This window comes from Epinephelus moara, chromosome 13, assembly GCF_006386435.1.
Source record: "Epinephelus moara isolate mb chromosome 13, YSFRI_EMoa_1.0, whole genome shotgun sequence".
In the NCBI taxonomy this organism is placed as follows: domain Eukaryota; kingdom Metazoa; phylum Chordata; class Actinopteri; order Perciformes; family Serranidae; genus Epinephelus; species Epinephelus moara.
In genome coordinates, this window is record NC_065518.1 from 21,971,600 (window position 1) to 21,997,351 (window position 25,752).

At 41.4% G+C, this 25,752-nt stretch overlaps 1 protein-coding gene across 1 annotated transcript; it reads left to right on the forward strand.

The window, feature by feature from the left end:
* The first annotated feature begins 349 nt into the window (after positions 1-349).
* Positions 350-25,215, forward strand: si:ch211-183d21.1 (uncharacterized). The gene is made up of 12 exons (XM_050059970.1): positions 350-765; positions 1,529-2,371; positions 2,552-2,732; positions 6,504-6,643; positions 10,488-11,053; positions 11,294-11,567; positions 11,751-11,946; positions 13,286-13,470; positions 14,063-14,158; positions 14,756-14,920; positions 17,670-17,763; positions 22,186-25,215. The coding sequence occupies exons 1-12, from the start codon at positions 516-518 to the stop codon at positions 22,247-22,249; spliced, it is 3,054 nt and encodes a 1,017-aa protein (XP_049915927.1). The 5' UTR covers positions 350-515; the 3' UTR covers positions 22,250-25,215.
* Positions 25,216-25,752: the final 537 nt, after the last annotated feature.

A 25,752-nucleotide genomic window follows, 5' to 3' on the forward strand; every position in this document is an offset into this window, starting at 1 on the left:
GGAGTAGTCATGTAGTCCGTTAAAGCCTAACGTTAGCTTTTTACTTCTGGAGATCGCATTTAAGCTTCAAATGCGGTATGAAAGGTGTTCATATGTGAAGATTATCTCGCTGAACAAAACCTGTAAGTATCATAAACTTGTGTTAGCCACAGAGCTTATTTTCTGACATAATCCAAAACGCAATGCAAAAATCACATTCACTTTCTCTTCCGGGAACCAGCGCAATGCTAAACATCCGGGTTTTGACGTCAGCCCTGGCATACTCTATTGAAGTGTCGCCACTGAACCCGCTCTCCCCTATTTCACACAGTGGGGTCAGGGGCCCCCTTCAGGTCTTTTACAAGGCTTTTTGGGATGAACTCAAGGCCACTGTATTCGTTTGCTACAAAAACAGAGATTACCACAGCTTTACAGTGTAGATAGATGCTGTAGTGCCATAACAGACTGGGAGTTACACTTCACCCGCGTCTCTACTGGTTTCGCCGAGTTTGCTGGTGTTTTATCTTCAGCTGTGGATGTGTGAATGGTGTACTGAGCCGTGGAAAAAAAAGGCAGCTTCCCCTGGCAGGCATCATCCCCCTCAGCACAGTCTGACCGCCCACAGCCCGGGGGGAGAGAGAAAGTGCTGCTTTGTGAATGAAGGGAGCGGCGGAGGGCAGCAAACTAACTTTACCAACAGTATTTCCGTCAGCTTTTCACATTCAGCTGAGGAGCTTTCGACGGTGCAACAAGCGACACCTGGACGACACGGAGCAAGGAAACACAGTAAGTCACGACGCCTTTAAGGACCCTGTGTGGCACTGATAGAAAGCAGATTGACAGGGGGGGGGCTTTTTTTTTTTCGACGGAAAGATGCATGCATAGCAGCCTAACCGTGACTGGAATAACTGTCGTGAGATGGGTGAAAATTTCAGGGCACAACCAAACTCCATAGACTATTGCTTCATTTTAAGACGTCTGTTTTCTTTTGTCCCAACGTGGTTTGTCCTCGAGAGTGTCTGTGCAAACTAATGTAGCTTCTTTAAGACACATTTTCACAGCTAACCATAAAGCTGTGACGATTTGGAGTGATTCAGGGATGAAATGGGATTGGTAAACTGCATCATGCTCCTAAAGAAATGACACTGTTGCAGTTTATTTGGCATTCTCTGTTGCTTAATGCTGTTTATTCGCAGCTAAAAGCATTTCACCGTTTCATGCAAAGTTTCCATCTGCTCCCAGTGTGTTTCGCAACATTACATGAGTCATGCAGAAGACGTGCATTCCCAATGTCACCGAGAACAAAAAATAGACTCATAGAAGACTCATTCATGATATGATGAGGTTTCTCCTCATGGGAGTCTGGTCTGCAAGTTGTAAACATAAGATTTGATTACAGTGCTGTGAACACGCTGCTGATACAGTAGGCAGCCCTTGTGTGTGGCTCAGATTGTGTTTCAGCCCTTTAAATAAAGCCCCAGTATTGCTTGATTTTAATAAAGACAGCATCAACACTTATTTTACTGAGGAATGCAACTTCTTTCTGCAGGAGCTCCCCTCGCTGCAAACATGGTGGTCAGTTTGGCCTGTGTGGCCTGCCTCTGCCTGGTGGTGGTAGTCAGTGGTGACCCCTGCCTCATCATCAGCGAGATCAACGCTGACAACCCCAGACTGGACACCACTGAGTTTGTGGAGCTGTATCACACCAGCGGACAGCGAGCCGCACTGGATGGCTACACCCTCGTGTTCTATAATGGGAATGGAAATATAGCCTACAAGGTGCTGGACCTGAAAGGCCACAGCACAGACGATAGAGGGTTCTTCCTGGTGGGCTCGGTGGACATGCTGCCCAAACCGTCCATCCTCCTGCCTCCCAACACAGTCCAGAACGGCCCAGACGCCATTGTCCTCTACCACACATCTGCTGCCCGCTACAGTGAGAAGATGAACGTTACAGCCCACGGGCTTGTGGACGCTGTTGTGTACATGACTCGTCGCACTGGGGGCGCGGAGTTCCTCGCTGAGACTCTGACACCAGGAGAAGCAGCTTTCGTCGAGGATGAAACGGCCCTGGAGGGGGACGAGTCAATTGAGAGGTGCCTGCTGTCAGAAGATCGTTGGGGCTTTCAGGTGTCCTCGCCTTCACCAGGTCAGAGGAATAACTGCACCCCGCCTGTGGCTCCGGCAACCATTCCTGTCATCACTGAGCTGAAGCTGGGAGGAGGGCAGGTGGACGGGTTTGTGGAGCTCACCGAGGCTCCAGCTGCAGGTCCTCTGGTGCTGGTTGTGTTGGACGGGAGAACGGACAGGGTCAGCGTGAGTGTGGACGTGAACGTGGACACCTCCAGGAACGGGTTGATCTCTGTGACCATAGAGAAGAGCTTTATGAAAGGTCAGTGTGCTGTGGGTTGGTTGGATCTTGTTCTAGCGCCCTAGATACGATCGCTATTGTCTTCAGTTCATCAGGTTTCACACGTGAAAGCTAAGTAGAGCTTTGATTCATTGTGGAAATGTTTCATTCATCCGCTCACTTTCATTTCTGTGTAACTTTGTTCCTGTTATGACTTCTCAGGAGATGAGTCTGGGGCGGTGGCTATTTACAGTGGCAGAGCCTCAGACTTCCCCGTGGGCAGTCCGCTGAGCCAGATACAGCCTCTTGATGCATTTGTGTTCGCTGGACCTGGAAACAAGCCTAGTGCCAACCTCACAGAGACTCTCATCCCTGGCAGAGAGCCCTACCAACTCAGTAACAGGCAAGACACCCACATAAAGCCACCCTAATGCCTGCATTACGCCAACCGACTTGAGTTTTATGAGTTTTATATCATCATGAGTTTTACCTCAATTGTTGCGCACTCCCATTCTTCTATGATCCCAGTCGTTTGGTATCGACATTCTGACAAAATCAAACATGTTTAATGTCATCATAAGTTTTTAGTCTTTGCTCATACTGAAGTGCAATGATGTGAACACTGCGCTCTCTCCAGGACCCAAACGAGAAGCAGCAAACCAGGTAGATGGTAAACACGGAGGGGACTCCGGAGAGACGCAAGAGCGTGAACAAGTCTTGGTTTTCTTGTTCTGTGGAAATGGAGGAAAAACTGGTAGAGTCTGTGTTAAATCCACCAGCCAGCACCTATTTTAGTGAGAAATCTTGATTTTTGAAACAGTTCACCTCTCATTCCCACGTTCTCCTCCCACTGAAATAGTGCAGTTGACCAGTGGAAGTTGGCAGTGAGTTGAGGCGACAAAATCCAAAATGTGGAGTCTGTAGGCGAATACAGTTTATCTTAATGGATTATATCGATGCCGAATTGACAAGGATACTGTCGACATATGATGCCTTTAATTTGGAGTTTGTAGGATTATATGCTTTTGTGGGATTGAAAGGAATTGTTAATATGACATGTTTGTCAAAGGGAGTTTGGTGTAGTGTTTTCCACTAGAAGCAGGATGGGAATAATCTCAAAAAGGAAGCTAGTTGTAGTCTTTTTAAAGTATTTTCAATTGTTTTTTATTCAGAGTTTTGTAGTGTATGGTAGACATAATTTGACTGCGGTACATGCAAGGAGTGGAAGTCATCGATGCAAGTTTGAGGAAGCTCATGATGTATTTTTGGTGTGATTGTCAGATGTGTTAGTAACAGTCAGTGGGTTTTTTTAGGTCAAAGTTTCAAGTGTTGGAAAACTCATTCTGTTGAAGTGTATTTCACTAAGGAGAGGGTCAGCTTGTGACCACTGTTCCTCTTTGCTGATGCATTTTTTCCCTGTTTAGCGTGCGTCATCACTTTGGAGCGGTAGTCACATGTAGACTCTCACTAACACTGACTCAAAGACACTTAAATAGATTTTTGCATAACGACACTCCATTGTTAATTTTGGCAGCCATTTTAAAATTAGTCTTAGTCTTAAGGCATAAAAGCTTATTGGTTTTAGTCACATTTTAGTCCATTTTTAGTCAATGAAAAGTCATCACATTTTAGTTAACTCTTAGTCAAAATGCTTTCTCTCTTTCTCTCTAATTCAGTTACGCTAGTGCCGGTGAAATTTGTAAAGCCACATTTCACTCTTAACATCTCTACTTGTGTATTATCTGGATTCCTTACTGTAGTTCAGGTTGGTCATATTGTTCCCTCCTAATTTGCAGCCACAGGGCATCTCGCTGTCTCCCGTTTCTACAGTGCATTGTGTTTTTGTTTCTGCCCGATTATAAAAATAGATGTGTCCATAGATTTTTTTTCCCCAACCAAATCCTTTTGGCGTTAGTATTGTCATTAAAGCAGCTGTGTGGAACTTTCCGTTTTCGTTGATTATAGCGCCCCTTTTGGTCGAATCGGTATGACACCCACAGCCTGGTGTCGTAAAATTCCGACTGCAGCCTTCGGCTTCATTCGTAAAATCTCGACTGCAACCGGCAATTACCGCATGCATTTGTTTTGGAGAGCGAGAGGAAAATCATAAATGTTCTGGTGTAGCTCTGAATTTCTTATAAACTGAGGACAACTGCCTGCTGTATATTTGTGTTCATGGTCACAGTCACAGATAATTTTGTGGCGTTTGTTGTAACGTTACTAGACAAAAGCGGTTCACATCAGCTAACGTTACATTTAGCTTGCTTATAACTTCCATGTCGTCATATATTGAAGTGAAACAACGTCTAACAAGTTGCGGTATATTCTCTAAATAAAAACAAAAATTACATACCTGTCGATTAGGAAAAGGGCCAACTCGGGATCAGTTTTAAAACCTTTCAAATCTCTCAGCTCTCTCCACTTGGTGAATGCCCGACCGAGGTTTACACGCGTTTGGGCTCGAGCCCTATCACTGTCCCGTTTAGCCTTCTTCTGTTCTTCTGTTCTTTTAGATGGTGCTCCTTCTTTATTCGCCATGACATCGAAAGTACAACCAAGTCCTTATAGATACATCTGGTAAAACTGTTATGTGTTCTGCAATGCCCGTTGTGTACCGCTTACTTGAAGAACACTCTCTGTAAACACGGCTCTTCTTCTTCTCTCAATTTATTGGCGGATCGCAAACAACTTCCAGGTGCATACCACCACCTACTGTACAAGAGTGTGCAATGTGTCCGAAATCATTCACTACTCCCTACTACATGTCATTTAGCCTGTTTCTTAAATGCTACTCGTAAACACGGCTCCTTCTTCTTCTGTGGTTTAATGGCTGTGGGCCGCTGTGGGCTACGCTAAATAGCCATATAGAGAAAGGCTTTTTTTTGTCGCTGTTGGGTTCAAATAAATATGTGGATCTTCAAGGGGGGGTGATACGAACTAGGGACAGTTTTATAAATGGTAAAAAGTTCTGCACAGCTGCTTTAAGTTGCTGTCAGTTTGGGACGTCATCACCTGTCTGACTGGCATTCTGGGAATCTGCACATATCTGTCAACCAGTTCAACCACTAACATTACTTATATTTTGATAGACAGACTAGATGCACAGTTGGAGTAAAATATCAACCATTTTGAAGGTCCAATAGCCCACCACTAACATTTAAAGTCTCGTCAGTGAAAAAAAACATACATTTTGTCGTAGTTTTTATTATCAAAGATCTATTTTTAGCCCATCAGCATCTTGTCTTAGTCATGGAAAATAGATAGTTGAGGAACATTTTTTGTCATAGTTTTTGTCAGTGAAATTAACACTGCAACAACAAGACTTCAGGTTTACAGCTCTGTGAGGCTGTGCGCAATAGTGCCTTGAGCAAAACATAAGTAGGATTAATATTTACCATGATTACTATCTTAGTTAGTGTGTTAGCATGCTAAGTTTTGTGTATTAGTAGTCAACACTAAGCACAGCTGAGGCTGCAGGCATTAAGTCATAAACCAAAATATTGGAGAGATTAAAATTTTGACTTGATGAAGGTGGCAGAGGGTTGTCTTCTGTTAGATTGAGCTGGGAGGATGTACTGGAGATCAGGCAGAGGGAGACTCACTTTGGGGGTTCCGTCTCAGGTGGTTTTCCACCCAAGCTGATTACAGGCCCCCCAGATGGTTCATAGAATGAGACAAGGTAAAGGGAGGGTGGGTTGAGAAATCTGAGACGAACAGAGCAGGATGGGTTGACCAGATATAAGTAGGCTTGGCAGGTAATTAGAGTTGTGGTTTAGGCACGGCCCTGCTCCCAAACTAGAAGACCGCTAGCAGACAGCTCAAAGTAGCAGTGAAGTCAGTAGGATTCATCCTTTAAGAACCATAAATTTCACAGCACTTTATCCAGTAGTTGGTGAGATATTTCAGTTTAAACCAATGTGATGCACCAACTAACAGACAGACTGTCACTGCCATCCCTGAGGCCACACTAGCTAAAGACTATAAGGAATTTAGCATTAAAATTACTATTTGAATTTCGAGGCTGTATTATTGAGTAGCATTATGATGTGCTGTTGCTTATTCACTGCAAAATATAAATGTGTCTGACAATGCGAACCAATTGTAATATTATAACCCTTCAAAATAAGAGTCGACTCCAAGGGCTTGTTTCTTAATGATGTTATTATTTCATCAGTTTGAGAGAGGGAGGCTTCTACCTGAGTCGCTGTGGTGTGGCCACCTGGGCCAGAGATCCCGGTGTCTTCTGGGAGGCCCCGCAAACTCCCGCACAGCCCAACCAGTGCCCCTGGCCAAAGATCTGCCCGCACAGTCTTGGTGAGTGTTTGAATTTGATGCTTAATGTAAGATCTGTACGTTGTTTGCTACAGCTGATGAGATTCAGTCAACTCTTCAGAAGCAAAAGATTTAGCTCACAGCTTTTGCTTCTCCCTGCAGTTTACAAGAAGTAAGTAAGGAAATAGATAACACGCGTGTGATTGACAGGCAGTATTAACTCCCACCTGATTCCAACATTATTGATGTGGCCATGAGTTAAGTATGCAGAGGAAGAAAATGTCAATAATTAACACCGAGTGAGGATGAGATGATGTTTGGCCAGAAGAAAGTTTAAGATGAGTCATCTGCATGGAGAGACTTATGTCAGTTTAACCAATATTACACAAGAGGGTGTAATTTATATTATTTATTCAGGTGCAAGTGCCTCAGTTCTGCTGCCATAATGCCAGCAAAGCTCATTCTCGAGTGTCATATTGCCATAAGGAGCTACATGTAGAGGCATGCCAGCACGGACACTTTCAAATAGATTTTCTATCCGTCTTGGTGAACCATGAAGTAATTCTCCGAAAGAGATACGTCCTTGTGCACATTTTGAAACGCAGACAGTGTGCTGACCTCGGGGAAGTTATAGATTTCATCACTCACCAGCTGAGTAACTGGGCAACACAGCTACATCACTGGAGCAAGTGCTTAAAATTAAAGAACTGAGAGTTGGCTGCTCTGGGAAGGAACCGCCATTAAGAGAAATGAAAGATAAGGGCCTGTTTGTTGGAGAAATCAGTAGTGCTTTCACAAATAATTGGACTTGAGGAAAGCCTGTGGTTTACAATGTGGAATCCTCTCCTATCTCTTGGACAGATGAGTAGCTAGATGCTTGATAAAATACCACAGAGTGCAGCCACATTTGTCAGACTTCAACTGTGAAAAATAAGTCACATTTAATAGATTACAAAGTGTACATTTGTCCAGCAGCAAAAAAAGTTTAAGAAAAGAATATTAAGATAAAGTAATGTAGTCCGAACAAAGATGATGTTATATAATAGAGAGCTCCAGAACAGCTACTAAATAGACCTCATGTTGAGACTGTTTTCTGAGATGTTTTTTCGAAGGTCAGGAAAGATCTTTTAACCTCAAGATTATTGTATTATCTGTACAGATTCTGATCTTTATTCATTACAGTATTAATAATGAGGTGTCAGCTCTGCTCTGGGTTACACCCAGGTAAGAGCTCCAGGTTAGACAAACTTATATGTGAGGGAAAACAAAAGACTGCTGGTTCAACTTTGACGAACAGTACTTCATTCAGAGACACGTCAAGAAAGTCAGAAATCAAAAGAGCCCTCCCCAGTAGACATCATCAATGAGCTTATGATACCCATCAGCTGATGTGAACTAACACAAAGGTCTGCTGGACTTTGTTGTAGTATTGTCAGCATGTTCACAGACCCTATCAGTTCCATTAACAAGTACAATGTTATCACAACTGATATTCTGTAATCAACCACCAGGAGAGTCATGTCTTGTCTAGGTTGTCCATTTTCAGTTTGACTGTCCCATCATAGGCTACGTTCACATTACAGGGCTTAATGCTCTATTTTGATTTTTTTCTCCCCAGAAAGGATCTTTCCGCCTAGACTGTTCACGCTCATGTTTGAAGTGACCTGTGGCCTATCTGACATCAGTGTGAAAACGTCACATACATGTGTGATGGAAGAAAAGCAAAAAACGTCATGGTTGCGAAACATGCATTTGGGGAAAAAATGAATGACATAGCAGTAAAGGCGTTCCTCTCTTGGATGATGAGGTCGGATGACAATTCGTCATATGTTGAGGATGATGGTGAGAAGACAAAGGAATGCAAAAGCCACAGCTATGGCTCTATTAGCAGCTTTTACTGGTAGTTCTGTGGTGTGAGGGGTGAGAAACTGTCTGGGCTGCTGACTTGGGTTGCCTACCACACTAGCGGTACAGCTACGACAGCCTTCTGTAATTTTAACAGACTGCTTTGACACTGATGAGCGATCTGCATCTGCACAATGAAGTATGACGTGCAAGAACAGTGGATGTAGGGGGGTAGATACAGCATAGTATAGCATATTTATTGTGTGGCAATAATGTTTCATTACACGGTTCCAAGTATCTATATTTTTAATTATATAATTCATAAATATTTCATATACAAATTAAACTTTTGGTAGCCTCCTAGAATAATATAATCAATTGCTTTTTCAGTCTACTAGATACATTTGGCTGCCAAAAAAAAATTGAAGTGAGATGAACAGACTGAAAACTTTTTCTTACAGATATTGACAGAGTTTTCCTTTAGGGACTCAATTAGCAGTTGAAAAAAGGTAATAAGGTAATTGCAATATATTGCAATATATTTTATCCCAAAATTCATATAGCAATAATATTGTATCGTGGGGCCCCTGGTGATTCCCACCCCTAAAAAACACACATGAATTTTAATATAACTGTTCTCACAGTGGTCGCACAGACAGTGATCAATAGTTATATGTATCAGAATTAGGACCACATGTGAAAGTGGCCCAGATCTGATTGGAAAAAGTCAAATTTCCACACTGTGTCCACACTACTCTGAAAAAATCAGATCTGTGTCACATGAGAGCAAATACAAATGTATTTGTGTCACATGTGCTTGTAATGTGAACATAGCCTTATAGTTTGATCAGGCTTCTAGCTGAGAGTTAAGGCTTCTTTTTTGCTATTAATTCGCACGTCAATATATTTTTTTGAACTGTTGTTTTTGTCACGAGCACTTTCACAGAAAATGTGAATATTATGCAGAGAAAAAAAGACCTTTTTTCCAAATGAGGTTGATTTTATTTGCACCACAAAACAGCAACAGCAACACAGAGACTTTGTAGTCTGAGTTAAGATAGGAAACTTTATCACTCCTTTCAGCCTTGCGAAAGCGGCACATACCAGATCCACTCTTTCGTTCCTACCTTTCACATTAAAAGCTCTGGACTCATACACTGCATACCTGTTGAGTGGAGAAAACTCAAATTTCTTCAGAGCTTTTCACTAAAAGTAAATTGGATTTAAAAAAAAAAAAAAAAGCTTATAGTAGCCTACAAAAACATACCTCTAAATGGCTGCCAGGCGCTGTTCGGGGTTGAAGGGATTCCTGTAGTTAGCTGTGGTGCTAACATCCCCAGAAGTATCTCAAACTGTCATTATTTTTTCTGAAGAATGAGCTGACGTGAATCGTATTCAACCTTTACTGAACAAGTGTTGCAATTGTCACAAGTTTGCATCGCTACAAGTATGAATAGTTTTGATGCTAAATATTCACGGGCGAGTATTTCACATTTCTGTGTCATTTATTCGTCACATCCCAAAAGTGTAAAGGCCTTTTGATGAGAAGATCACAGCACCCTCATGTCTGCTGCCTGTAGTGTCATATTTAGCACTTGGACATGAAAGTGGTGTGACTCTTCTCATCGGACTCCTGGCAAAAACTGTGTTTTTCTAAAGTGTCAGCTATTCCTTTAACCTTTTAGCTATGTTGACCAAGTCTGTCCCGTAATGTCAGTTAAGTTCACTGTTCTTGCTTTCTGTTGCTGCTGCATGTGTTGGCTTTTATTGTGTCATTAGTATCAAAGCAATGTGGTTCTCAAAATCAGTGATACAATTCCAATCTTACTGTGAACTTAGTACACTTGTTGGCAGAGTTACCTAACCCTAACCTTAGCAAACAGTTATTAAAAAGTTAACTTTGAGAAATCAGTTTTATGCCCCATCATTGTGTAATACTGCCATCTGTTGCCCTCCAATAGGTATTGTGTTACTGTACTAAACATGAAGTGAAGGGTGAAGTCAAGCTATTCTTTTAACAGCTCCTTCCTTTATGCTTTAGTGGTTCCAGGAGGAACAGATTCACCGCCTCACCTCCCACCTTGGGGGAACAGCGACTTCCTGATCAATGAGCTGAACACTGACACACCTGGCGCAGCCGAGGACGGCGAGTACATCGAGCTGTGGCACCCATCAGGACGCCGGGTCTCCCTGCAGGGCATCTGGATACTCCTGTTCAGCGCACACAATAACAGACCCTACAGAGAGATCAGCCTAAGTGGACACTTCACCACTTCTAAGGGCTACTTTCTGCTGGGCAGTGACAGGTTGGTGCCAGCTCCGTCACTCCGCCTGCCCCCCAACACCATCCAGAACGGACCAGACGCTGTGGCGCTCTATCGTAGCCCTTTTGGTCCGCCGTCAGCCGCACAGAGGGGGATCCCCACCAAGGGCCTGCTGGACGCAGTCGTGTACCGGCAGAGAGGATCGGATAAAGAGGCGCAGGAGCTGAGTAAAGCTCTGACCCCGGGTCAGCTGCCTCTGCTGGAGGACCCTGAGGTGTTGCCTGGTGATGAGGCGCTCAGCCGCTGTAGAGGCCTTTACCCCTACGACCTGTCTGCTTTCTCAGTAAGTGCAAAGGGTGACAGTTTCACCGAGCATGCTATAATTAAAGGCTAAGACACACTCCTCCATACTTCCTAAAGAAAAAAATACAAATGACGGTTTCTGAGCAGAAGCTGAACAAAATGTGTTTTCTCATACTGCACGAATATTTAAATTGATGCAGGTGTATCCGTATTGGATTCATCACAGTCACTTTCAAAGCTGTTAAAATCATAAATGCTCAAAATGCATCAATAACTGCAGGTGGCTCCACCCACACCCCTGAGGGAGAACAGCTGCCCCCGTCCCCCTCCAGCCCCTGAAGGTGTGGTCATCAGTGAGGTGGCTAGCGGCCATTGGACCAATCACAGCCAGCAGAGGGGCTTTGTGGAGCTGCACGGCCCCCCCATGACAGATCTGCGGGGCCTGGTGCTCTCCGTGTTTGACCAGGAGCGCAGTGGGACCGTCATCGCTCTTCCTTTGACCGGATCCATCGACCAGGACGGATTTTACATTGTTGGGAATGTCACTAGAGCAGGTGAGGGCAGGAGGAGAGTGTGTTGTTCAGCAATAGATGACTTTTGGAAGTGAAGGAAGATATTTCCTTTCTCATTCTTAATAACCATCTCCTCCACTCTCTCTCTCTTTCTGTGTCCTTTTCCCTCTTCTTCTTTTCCCACCATCTCTCACCGCTCCTTCACCTCCCCTCTCTCCTGCATAGATCAGACTTTCCCAGAGGGCTCCGCGGTGCCGGTACGAGGAGCAGTAGTCCTGTGCTACGACCTGTTCAGCGTGTGTCGAGCTGGCACTGCTCTGACAAATTCCAGTCTCAGAGATGTTCTTGTGTACAGTGAAAAGCAGCAGCTGCTCTCTTCTCTGTCCACCACCAGAGGGAGACAAGTGATCCCAGCTGCCAGGTAAAACACAGAACAAACCCAACAGCATGAGTCACAGAGAACTTCTACATGTTTGAACTTTTACACTAATGATAAGTCACAAAACCAATTATGGCTTAAATCAGACTGCTAAAATGTCATGCATAGGCTTTCATCTAATTAGTATAATTGGCTCAGGTCTTTTGATCATGGCAAGTTCTTTTTTAAACAGGGATTACTGAGGTAACTAAGATTACTGTGGTAACTAATGCTGCACTGCCGACCAGGGCAGGTTAAGATATAATATAAAATAAATCAGACATGCAGCAAAGAGCCTGTTCGTACCTAATAGTGAACAGCAGAATAACAGAACAGAATTCCCACTTTGAACAGGCTGTATAAAAGGTTTTTGAGAGAGCCCTCTCGTCTCGACACTAGTGGCTCTGTAAACCCATTTATAAACAAACATAATAGCATGTTAATAATGTTGTCATAATGCTTATTTTGCATGCAATACAAGCTTGATTTAGCATCATGACGCTGTCGGCACAGGTTGCTGATGAAGGATACTTTTTAATTTGCCGGAGCTGCTACACCGGAAATAGAACCCAACTGGACATGGTAGCCTTCGCTGACTTCAGAGAATTATTTTTCCTTTTTTTTTCTATAACTGTAATAAACAAAGCAAAATGCCACGTTATTTATGGAGGTAGAATGTCTGTCAGACTCAGTGACTGATAAGGCTTACACCTTTCATGTTAATGGATGGAGGAAAATGCTGGTGGTAAACAGCTCAATCAGTCAGTTGGTCAGGAGGGGGGCAACACCTCCCACCTCGTCTAACCTATTCCTGGGGAAAGCTCTGGATTTCTGACTGATTTGCTCGGCATAATCTATTTACAGCAGCACTCGTATTCTGTCCCTGCAGCTCAGGAGAAGGTGAGGAGGCTCTGTCACAGTCGAGTTACAAAGTCAGTAGGGTGACAAACTTTAAAACAGAAGCGATACGCAGGTATAAACCCACACATTGAGAACTTGCTGCCAGAATATTATAGGCTACACACATTTGGGTTAAATTGAACTCATCAGACATTGATCACTATTTCCATCTGCTTTTAATCTGTTGGTTCTCCTGTGATTGGCTAATAAAAACAGCCTTTGTCTTTCACAGCCAGGAGGTAGATTTGGGAATCCAAGTTAACTGAGTCTGACTCTAAATTGCCTGTAGGTGTGACTGTGAGCATGAATGGTTGTCTGTCTCTGTGTGTCAGCCCTGTGATAGTCTGGCGACCTGTCCAGGGTGTACCCCGCCTCTCGCCCAACGCTTTATCATCCGTACTATACGTATTTATTTGTATTCATGCTTGTTTTGTGTGCACAGATCAGTGGAAGATGGTCCCGTTTCGCTCAGCCGGTGTTCATGCTGCGAAGTGAGGAGCCCCTCCTCCTGGACAACCTCCTCGCCCACACCTCACAGCTCCAACCTCTGCCCGAGCTCTGCCTTCTCAAGTCACATCGACCTCTGCCTGGGACCCCTGTCCAGTGACTGGCAGGAGCAATCAGGAGGTGAGGCCTCATAACTTAACAACACTAAACTGTGAAAGTGAATAAAACATGGTGTAGGGATAGAGGATGTCGTGTTGCACAGATCGTAAAGCTCGGCCCAACCCTACTCTTAACGTACTCAGCAGGCTGTGAGGCTCTGACACAGAGAGCTCTCTTCTGGATTGAAAAGCAGCAATGCATCAGTGTCGAATGTCTTAATGTTACTGCTAATTAGACAGGGAGTTGATGAGAGAAAAACTGTACAAGATAACATTTATGTAACCTAAATGAACAAGAAATATATCTTAGGAATTACAGATAGTAGAACTGTTAATGTCGTAGCTTATCAATACCCAATCCTAGCTGGGAATCATTTCATGACCCTGTCTCTTTCTCCCATGTTTCCTGTCTGTAGCTTCACTGGCAACTGTCTAATAATAGTGAAAATGCCAAAAATGTGTCTTAAAGGAAAAAAAATACAGCAGCCTGAATGTGAAACAGAACTTTTTGGTCATTTCTCTCAAAAAATCTGAGTTGTTTTCAAAATGTAAGAGTACTTTTTCTGTCTTTCTGTCTGTCTTCATACTAGCTGGTCTTCTCTTTTCTCCTTCAGACTGCAGTGGTCTAATCCAGGGGAAGAGGGTCGCTGAGGTGGCCGACTACCTGGAGCAGAGGTGTCACTGTGGCATCTCTGCCTTGTATCTCCAAGGTGAGGCCTTTTCAGTCAGTATTAATTGAAAGCGTCGCATTTGGCTGATTTTTAAAGCGAGCAATTATTGGCGTCTTCCTTAGACTTCAAAAACTGTGCATTCGTTCAAAGTATTTTAGTGAAAAAGAAAAGATTACACACCGCTAGCGCTCAGTGGCTCTGGCGGAGAACTTGGCAATCTACAGAGTGATGGATGTTTCTGTTGCCATGGAGGTGCAAAGTAGGGATAAGAACTTTTATTACGTTACAGTAAGACACTGTTGTGGAGACCAGGTTTAAGTTCTGAGGGTGTAATACTGTAAAGCCGTGCTTCACCAGTTTAATAATGCAGCAACTCACAGGAGATAAGCAGCTCTCAGGAGCACTGCTCTAACAACCACTTTCAGCTCTCTGAGTTAATTCTCTCAGGGCAGAATGTAGAGACAGACAGACTCAGGTGTGGCTCTAAGTAATTGCAACATATTGTTCTCGTCAGATTTAATCTCCCATCTCATGCTTTCTGTTTACAGAATAGATGTATCTACCAAACTAACGCACATCCTGACACTGTCATATGTAGTAGATGATGAAACATTTGTTTGTCTGTTCATGCTCAAGGAGCCAATTTTTCTTGTGGGTCTGGGTGGCTACGAGTGTGGGGCAACATCCAAGCGCTATCGGATCATCAGAAGGCCCTCATCATCCAGACATCACACATGAATCCTTCATCCGCTCAGGGAGACGTCTGCTCCACTCCAACCACGGACCGTTACACAAGCACAGGTTAGCACCGACACAACACCAGCCCCAAGCACAACAAAGCATACACTAACAGTATGTTCATGCTTAAAGGGTTAAGTTCGATATTTTTCAACCGGGACCCTGTTTTCCAGTGTTATGGTGTCTAAGCCGGCCGGCAGCTGTGAAACAGACTGCAATGTAACCACTTAGGAAATGTTTGCATCGTCAGTTTACGTCTGCCACTGACTAGTTTGAATGATTAAGTTTTGCTTTCACTGCGCCTCGTGTTCTGCAGCTCTATCTATATATTTCAATAGTGCTCCTAATGAATGGTCCAGCTCCAAAAATATAAAATCACAATGTGGTGGCAGATGTTTTAATCCTGTCATGCCGCCACAAATAAATAAACATGGGGTAAACCCTGAGATTGTTATTCTAAGTGTCTGACAATTTATGGAAAGGATCCCTACAGAGATAAATCTTCTCGTTAAAGAGCAAGATCTTTTTTGTTTAACCAGAAACAGCCCCGAATCTGTCAAAGCCAAACTTACCAGACTCCATTTAACCTTTTGAAACCTGAGCAAATTGGCTTGATTTCTTTAAAAAATATGTGAAGAAGGCAATGAACAATGAAAGAAGAAATAATATATGAATATATTAGATAAAAATTATCAAGAAAAAAGTGAAAATCAAAACAAGAAAATTTGTAAAAAAAAAAATAAATAAAAAAAAAAATGAATAAATAAATAAATAAAAATAAAATAATAATAAAATTAAAAATAAAAAAAAACAAGAAAATTTGTAAAAACAAAATAAATAATAAAAATAAATGAATTAAAAGTTAAAAACATGACCTGGAAAGGGTGCTTAAAAATTCTAAGAATTCTGTAACATAATTTTAAAATGTAATAACAATATTCATTTTTATCAATATAGGTTTTTTTTTTCTTTTCCCTGTTTTTTTTATATATATTTATAATAATATATTTTAGCATGTATAGAGCCAGCATATTTTTACATGTAACTCGGTGAACTGCAGGTTTATTTCAACCAAACCAGGTTGGTGATTGTTGGAACAATGGAAAGACGAACCAAGACGGTTTTTGTGAGTTTTATTTTGCGCCTGACAACTTTCAAAGAAGTGTGTTTCATGGTGATAAAATTACTGGTGGGTTTGACGATAGCAATTACAAGGCTGTTCATGTTTAATAAAAAGGATCTTAGTCTTTAACAAAAAGATCTCTCTCTGTAGGGGTCCTTTACACAAGTTCCTATGTCAGTGGCAAAAACAAGCTCTTTTCTCTGACATAAATTGACAGAGCGAACATGCCCTGGAGGGTTACGTTGCAGCCTGTGTCACAGCTGCTGGACTAATGTCAAAATATCTTGTTCCCATCAGTCACTTTGACACAGAAACATGGGAAAATATTGTCCAGGTTTAAAAAGTACTGAACTTACCCTTTAAGATGCGTCCGCTTCACCACTACAAAAACAGATACTAATCAGCTAAATCATCTGATTAATAGTCTGCTATAAAGATCCAGTTTGCTAAACCCTGTCAGCGGGGTCTCTGGGCTCTTACAACATGCTGAATAAATTCAAGCCTGGCAGCCAACCCTTGATAGCGAGTCCTCTCACGAATATGTCAATGAAATCTGCCGCTCAACATGTTGTCCCGGTCAAAAATAAGGGACTGAATTGGCTTGGAGCCAGAGTAGTACATTATGATCATTAGGAGCTAATCAAAGTCGCTGCAGTGGTCTGACAGAGCAGACAGTCTTAACAGAGCAAACTGCAGGAGGTGTAATATTATAATGAGAATAAGAATAACAGCTGTTTTACATAGCTGTTGATATACAGTGTGTACAGTGCTCTACGGTCGTCCCCCGCTGGCTAGGTTACTTGGTACATGCCCACAGCATACAGGAACCTTAAAAGGAATTAAGGCCTATGTGAAAGGAGGAATTCCACTATTAGTTTAATACATTCAGCATCATACTTGTGTTTGGCTAAAACTATTGTGTTTGGTAAAATATTGCAAGCAGTAATGGAACCAAAAGCAGCGACCACAGTGAGCTGTTAAATAAAGAGCACACCATCAGCTCCTCAGTGAGCAGCCAACAACTGGAAAACTACTTGTGTTTATGCATGATCAAGTCAAGTCAAATTCATTTACACAGCCCAATATTACAAATCATAATATGCCTCAGGGGGCTTTACAATCTGCTCAGCAAACAGCTCCCTCTGTTCTTGGACCCTCGCTTCAGAGATCCGGATCCAACATGTGGAGTGAGGCACCAACAGCACGTAAAAAGGCCAATTACTGACGGACTAAATTATTTAAACAACACCAGGCCCATTGGCTGGACTGAAAAACAAATAAACTAGTTTTTCCTCTGGTGTATTGCTAACACAGTAGCTGAGATAAATAGAAAGAATAAGCATGTTTTATTAAATAGTAATACCTGCTGAGTTTGGTCTCAAAAGGCCGACATGCACAAACACACAAGGGATGGGTGTGATGATATTACAGCCAATACTACAAAATGAAAATGTGATGAGGCAGCCGTACAGCAGGTGCACAAACCTCAATGATGAGATCAGAAAATCTGAATTTCTATCATAGTCACTGCAAGTCAAAGACAACTGGCTGTCTTTGTATTAAGCCTATTCGTGGATGTGGAGAATGTGAAGTAAACAAAATCTGTTGCTGATTTAAAGTCTGATCAGGATGTTGAAGTGCCATGTTGTGCCTAAAGGTATGAATCTGTTTTATTTGACTCTCTCCTAGCGTCTGCCCTGGGGTTACAGATAGGGCTGATAGTAGCAGTGCTCCTGCTGCTGGGACTTGGAGCTGCTCTGTTCACATATTTCTACAGGAGGAGGTGAGGACTCTTATTATTTTACTCTCCTTAGTTCTCTCTGGTCTGCTAGATGTGAATCATAGATATTTCTAACTACCTCTTTACACCATGATGACAGCATTTCATTTCTACATTTATCCACATAAACTATTTGTTTAATCTTTTGACTTGTAATGCTTCTTTCATTATACAGTAATTGAGTGTTGTGAGTAGGATATTGGTGAGGTGAGAGTTCATGAGGGTTGATTACATACCGAATGTATTTATTGCAGCCCTAACCTACACCAAGAAAAAAATGCAAATGTTTATCACAATTTGCGCTGTGTTTTAAAGAGGCAACAGATAGCATCTTTTCCTAAATATATCATTATGAAAATAATATGGGTTGCACAGGGTAGTGGCCACAGTAAAATCAGACTATCAGCGTTTACATAAGTTACTTAGTGGCTTTGCAATCCTGCTTTACGGCAGGAAACGCGTCATGTATTGCGACATTGGTCGGTCAGCCAATCAGGGACTGGAGAGGGTCCTTATGAGGAGTTGGGCATGAGATAGTTGAGTCACGAGCACAATGGCAGACGGACAAAGTTTGGAGACAAGTGAAAAACGGCCTAGCGAAAGAAAACGAGCTCCTCTGCCTGAGGAGGCAAAGAAGAGCAAAAAGGAGAGTGATAAAAGAAGAGGAAAAACAAGAGTAAACCTCAGTCAGGCGTTCAAGAGATGGAGGGAGCTCCGTGACCAAAGAGGCTTCAACACCGGTGTCCAGCTAGCTTTCTTTCTAATGGATCAGTAAGTAACACGGCTAAATGTTAGCTAGCCGAGAGAGGACTGTACTGTATTGGCTGCTAGTTAACTCCTAGCTGGCCAGCATCGCAAATCACCGCAACCAGGGACCGGGTAGCGGAGGCAGCTATCGACGGACATCGCCCAGCTAAGTTACGCCCAGCTAAGTGAACACTGAACTTTGTTTCCCATTCAATTTGAGCTCCAATCGGCTACATCGTTTCCATACGGTACCGTTTATTCTAGAATCGGGACTGTTATGTGCATATTGGTATAATTTAACTGTGTCTACTGTTGTTTGTACTGGTTATGTTCATATTGGTATAATTTACTGTGAGCTGTCTGTACTGGTACTGTGCATTCTGATATAATTATTTGCATTACTATTTGTTTTTTCTTCAGATAAATCTGATAATTGTTGCTCGGTCTCTTTACTCATTTATTTAGTAGAGTGTCCACACACCTTCTCATTCTACATATACATAGAGGTATACTGGTGGCTTTACAGCCTACATTTTATTGATTATCTCTGATCCCCACGGTCAATTTGGTCTTTGCGACAGTGCGATGCAACACCACTGACGCTAGGTGGCACCAAGCTTAAAAAAAACAAATCCTATCTGTTGCCTCTTTAAGGTTAATAATGCACTAAATAAAACAGCACAAACCAGATTCTTACTAGTTTTTTCTTACTGACAACGAATGAAGAGATGTCATAAAATAAGCACCATGATGATGTCCTGAAAAAAAAAAACATGACATTGCCTTTGTTCAGTGCAAATTAATGTGTTTTACTCAGGTAGGCTGCTATGTTATTTTCTGAATTTTTAAACTAGCCAAATACAGTTTGCAAACGTTTATCATCTTTTTTTTCTTTTTTTTTGTTGTTTTCTTTATTATTTAATTTTAAAATGAACCAACAACCAGCAAAACAAACAAACAACAACAAAACAACCAATAAAATACACCACAAGTTAAAAAAAATCACAGCAAAGTACTACAAGACAAGACAAAGGGAACAAGGACAGGGAAAACAACCAAGACAGGGCATTGTATATATTAATATGTGGAGTCTTGTGTATACACAAAAATATATTTGTCCATGATACATATTCTACATGGTACAATATCAAATTGTATATCATATTATGTACACTAGCTAACACTTCAGATTATAAGAAAGGGTGCAACTGGCCTGACTTTTAATGTCTGCAGTAGAATCACTTAAGTCGTGCGGCTCGGACTGAATCGATCAAACTCTGATAGTGTAACGAGTCATGTCACAGCAGTTATAGTGATAACTGTATCAGTGGAGTAGGATATGATGGAGCCTGTGACGCAGCGCCATATTGTGCAAGCAAAAGTTTAACTGACTTGGTTGGTTATGATTGTCTGCAGCCCGCTCTCAATGACAGGCACAAAGGGTCGGCAAAGAGAGGCAGACAGGGCCGGACAGCTCGTAAAAACTTAATGGATTTTGTTTTTAGATTTGTCCTGATATGCCAGACAGCCAGTTTACCACTGAGTGTGTTTAACTGAGAGTCAATAATGCTCATTTAGCTGCATTGTTGGGAGTCTCGCACTGAAGATGTTTCTTTTGTTTCTCGTTCACGTAGGCAGTTGCCTTTAATTCTCCGTGATCCACAGCAGTGACGAACCCTCAATTTGTGTCTTTTGTCTTTTGGGGTTACACAAGGATGCGTTCTTAGAGGAGGAAAATGAAAAAGTAGCAGCCTGCAGTCGTGAAGTATGAGGGAAAGAACATTGACTACAACAATACAGTGTAATAGTGGTAGGGCAATCAAAATATGATTAGTATATAGATAGCATGATTTACAGTATAATGAGAAATGTGCAGATATTCACATTTTATACATGTATTTGGTTTCTGAGTGTTAGTTGAGAAGATTGATACCATGCTGGTGTCTGTATGTTAAATATAAAACTACAGCCAATGTGCTGGCAGTAGTCAGCTTGTTATATTAGCTGAACATAAAGACTGAATCAATCAGTCAGTCAGTCAATCAATTTATTTGTCATATTAAGAATATATAAAATACATTTTCAGTGAAATGTAAGCCTTTCACGTCATTCAATTTGTGCATTAGTTAGTGTCTTCTTCTAGGATTTATTCATTCTAATAGTCTTATTCTTGCAGCGCCTGGTGTAAATACACAAAGCAGCACATGTAGTATGCTAAGCTAAAGCCCTCTATGCTGTGCGCTGATAATTAAAGGAAACATCACTGTGAATTTAAGGTTAAAAATTCCTTCAAACATCTGAAACATTTGTTTCTATGCCTCCATGCCGGGGATAGCCATGGCCGGAGGCATTATGTTTTCGGGTTGTCCGTAATCTGTACGTACATACATCCACCCCATCTTGTGAACACGATATCTCAAGAACGCCTCGAGGGAATCTCTTGAAATTTGGCACAAATGTCCATTTGGAATCGATGAATCGATAAGATTTTGGTGGTCATAGGTCAAAGGTCAAGTCTTCGTGACCTCATCTCTGTCATTCTTGTGAATATAATATTTCAAGAATACCTTGCGGGAGTTTCTTCAAATTTAGCACAAACGGTCACTTAAATTTACCAAAGAACTGATTGGATTTTTGTGGTCAAAGGTCAAGGTCAGTGTGGCCTTGCACCTGTCTTATTCTTGAGATTGCAGTATCTCAAGAACACCTTAGGGGAATTTCTTTAAATTTGGCACAAATGTCCACTTGGACTGAAGACTAAAAGATTTTTTGGTCAAAGGTCAAGGTTACTGTGACGTAACTGGAGAAGTCATACGGTAATTATGACAAAACTTAACACAAATGTCTAAGAGGATAAAATAATGAAGTGATGACATTTTATATCCAAAGGGTCAAAGGTCAACTTCACTGTGACATCATCATGTACACTTTTCTGGCCATTACTCACTGTCATATCTCAGGAACAGAAGGGGAGACATTTGGTCAGATACTAAATTGGTGCCTCTTATTTTGGGTGCGAAGGGTGTGAAGCATTCATGTTTTCACAGACATGGATGTAGACTTAAGAGAAACTTGACTGATGCACAGAGGCATACAACCACGGGGCGGTAATTCCACTTTCCATGTATTTTTTAATCCATATTTCTGGCTCATTTTCAGTATTGTAGAATAGCATAAAGTTTTCCAAAAGTGTAAAAATGTCAGCAGTAAATGTCAGGTTTTTTGTGTCAGACCGTAGCTCAGAATTAAAGAGCAAGAGCTTCTTTCTTCTCTTATTACATTTTACACTAACGTAGAAAAGTGGGAAGAAGTCTGTTGCTGAGTTACAGATTTCTCCGCCAGCCATGACATCTTTCTCCCACGTTCCTACTTTTTCTTGGCCGGAAAAAAACTTGCCCCTTAATGCTAATCCCTATTGCTCTCTTCACCTGTGTGTGTAACTCTGAAATAGATACAGAAAGTTCACAGCAGTACTCAGAAAGTTGTTGAAAGTCAATTGGGAAATAAAAACAAGGGCAGAGTGGGGACAGTCAAAGGTAAACTATAAAAGATCAGTTCTAAATTACCCCTGGAGTACTTTAAGTGACCAGAAACTGGTGTATTTGCAGTGTGTGGCTCTGAAAGCAGTATGCTCGATCGTGCATGTCTGTTTGTTAATGTTGCTGTCTCTATTCTCAGGCGCCCTCTGGACTATTACACCATGGAGCTGAGTGAACATGCAGAGGGACTGTCAGATCTATAATCCAGGCATCTGGAAGTGCTCATGTGCGTGGGACTTCAGAGGAGTGAGAGCGAGAGGCGAGGGGGGGGTAATCAGAGGTTTAATTGACCTGTTCATAACTGATTGTGCCGTTGTTTTGAAACGAATGCCACCACAAGTGTCCTTCTGTGTGTCTTTGGAAGATCACTGACTCGTAGTTGTCTGTTAACAGCGTGGTTGCATCCAGTGTGTGACATGTGATATTTCATGGCACCGGTGACACTTAAATCAGGCAGCCCATGAATTTTAAAAAGCAAGATAACATATTTTTCTAGAGGTCGCCGCACAACTTTTGCCTGTGAACAGTGCTGGTTACTACTTTTAAAGGAAAAGGGAGGATTTTGTTTTTAATACTTGAGTCCTAAATGGTCATTTTTGTTGACTTGTTTATGTTACTGTGGAAAAAGCCTTTTAAATTAAAAAAACAACCATGCTATGCAGGAAGCTCCATCGATCTAATGACCTTCATCACATTTGCAGCTGGTACAGTGTTTTAACAACAGACTTTATAACCAAGGTAATGTTCGTTAGGCTCACATTCAGTCGTCAAAACGGTCGACTTCCTGCTTTGTTTTCCTGCTACATGCTGTAAAACTCTAGTCTCTCAAAGGGCTTGATTGTCTTTTAAATGTGAATGTCCGTAGCTAACTTGTGATGAGTGTCTGTAACCACTTTTGTGTGCTTACTCAAAGCAAACTGTTTACATTTTCTCAATCAAAAATTAGAAAAAGGGATGAGAGAGTAATTCCTTGAATGAAGAGTATTTGTCTTTAGTAATGAGAGTTTGCTTAAGAAAATCAGAACTATCTTACATTTCACTTGTGTTATCTTTGTTTGTTTGTTTTTGTTTTTAGTGGCTCAGAAACCTCTGTGCCTTTTTACTTGTGTGTTATTTGATCAGCTGGTTCCTCGTTTATTAGAGGGAAAGTACAGCCATCTCTGCTGCAGCTATAAGTGTAAATACTATGGATATGTTGTTAGTTATTCTCGGGGTAGTTCGGAGGCAGTTATTGCCAATCTGAAGTAATAACTTATTGTGGAAATGAAGAAACTACTGTAGATGGGTTCAGAGCAAAAAGTGAAATCTTCTGATTGGTTAAAGGGGCAGTGTGTAGGATTTAGCAGCATCTAGTGGTGAGGATTGCAGATTGCAACCAGCTGAAACTTTTCCCATGTGCCAAGCGTGAAAACCCCATTAGAATTCCTTCGGTGTTCACTGTTAAGGAGGTTTTTACTGGGAGTCGAATTATCCGAAGGGGTCTCTTCCTCTCCAAAACAGACTGGGTGATTAAAACCGGTAAAACCATTGAATAAAGCAGTTTCATGTAACAGTATTACAGAATTTATATCATTATCAATCAGAATGACCCTTAAATATTTTTGGTTTAAGAAACATTTTATTACTATGATTGAAACTTAAACCCATTTTGTTAATGGAGCTTGGTGTGACAATAACTAAAATAAAAGAGAGACTCTCCATTTTTTTTAATACCCTATACAAGCAAATGTACATGGTTTGATAACCACTTTTATATCACGGTATACATTAAAACTGGTATATCGCTGCAACCCTAGTTACAAATTCAGTTTCTTCAACACTGTTCCGCTTGTCGCAGAGGAGCCACTAGCCAAGCACCTGCTAATGTGTGCTCACCTTATTTCTCAGAATACTTAAGATCCAAATGTTCGGAAGGTTTTTACCAGGAGCCGAATTATCCGCATAGATCTCTTCCTCGCCAAAACAAAGGGACCCTCGTAATTTAAACCGGTTAAATTGCTGAATAAAGCAGTTTGACCGTGTTTTTCGATGCTTGCTTCGCGGAGGGGCTGCTAACTACAGTCGCCAACGTATAATTGTTTGGTCCATTCTGAGGTACTTTAGAAGCATGGCGGACCCGCTCCCTGTGTAGATGTAAATGGATCACTACAATACCAACTATATTATATTTGATTGCTGCCAATATATCCCGCTAAATCCTACACCCTGGACCTTTAAATTAGTTTGATTGCACTTTTTGAACAGATTCAAACAATCTTAAAAAAGTTGAATTTGAAAAAAACAGAAATTGCCAATACAAAGTGCCATGAAATAAACGTATAAGCCTGGATATGCTCCGTTTTTAATATAGTTAATGTTCCGCTTACCTTGTCATGTTGCCTTACTCATTTGCTGTGGTGCACAGAATCTCAATTTGTTTGCTTTAATCGCCACAGTCAGCACTGTTTTCTTCAGATCTTACTTCTCAGTGTTGACGTTTATTAATACACCTCTGTCAAGCTACACTGCTGCTTTCATATAAGTTCAGCTATTGTGCAAAAAAGAAAAGAAAAACTGGATGTAAAACAAGCAAAAAGCCCTTTTTTTGCATTTAGCGAGCAGATAATTGAATGATTTCCCCCCTTGAAATTATGTTTTGTGTAATGTTCATAATTGTAAACTTCTATATTTTTAGGTTTTGTGTAAAATGGTACATGTAGAAAGTTTTAAATGAAAAGAAAAAGGGAATAGCGCCTCAAGATTACACCACAAATATTGTGTTGACGTGCAATTGTGCTGATATGTAATGTAACACTTCTGCTCATACACTTGATTTACATGAGAGTCATGTTCATTCCTATATGTACTGTATTTATATATACTGTGTAGGGCACTGACAACAAGTGGAAAAGAATTAGATGAAGAAATGTTCAAATCTAACACAACTGCAAGGGAAGCCAGAAACCTATAAATGTTTGTCTGTGTACACGCAGCGAAGAACTTACACATTGAAGGAGACGTCACACAAAACTTTGGAAAGAAAACTTTGCATCATCTGCATCTCCAAGTCACATGTCAAAAGCTTTTTATCCGGTGTTTGCCTCACAGTTTATTTCCCCCTGTGTTCCTTCAAATGTCATACTGTACACATGTAGCAGGTTTGAAATAAAATACTTCTGCAGATGTGCAATTTGCGCAGCGTCACAGTAATTTTTTGACCTATTGTGTGTTCTGTTCTGTTTCATATGCCTCATTTTCATCCCCTAGTTAGTTCTTAAATATGTAATTACTATAATCTCCAGCCAGTCAAGTAAGTCCCACTGCTCACAGGAAGCAGTCTACTTTTGTGTCTCTTTGGATGAGGTTGCGTGTGAACAGGTACATTCACTCAGCTCTACTTATTTACTTTGTGCTGTGCAGTACCTACTATTATGTATAATGTGTTTGAGATTGATACTTTATGTACACATCAAGGTAGAGATGTGTTGTGGCAAAACTTTCCAACCTGAAACATTGTTTATCACTTGTTAGCAGTACTTACTAATGCATTTGCAACCTGAAGCTGTTTGTTCTTTGCTCCGGCAGGCCTCAACACTCGTAATCATGTATCTCTCATCTCACTTCTCATTTGTGGAACTGCACATTTAAGTAGCTGTCCAAAAAGAAGACACTGAGGCGTGGTGAAAGTTTCAGGGCCTCGCGTGCAACTTCAAAGCCCACGTTTTTT

Coding starts and splice junctions, on each gene's coding strand:
- si:ch211-183d21.1 (XM_050059970.1), top strand. CDS start 516: ATGTGTGAATGGTGTACTGAGCCGTGGAAAAAAAAGGCAGCTTCCCCT. Junction 2,372..2,551: donor AGAGAAGAGCTTTATGAAAG/GTCAGTGTGCTG, acceptor ATGACTTCTCAG/GAGATGAGTCTGGGGCGGTG. Junction 2,733..6,503: donor CCCTACCAACTCAGTAACAG/GCAAGACACCCA, acceptor TTATTTCATCAG/TTTGAGAGAGGGAGGCTTCT.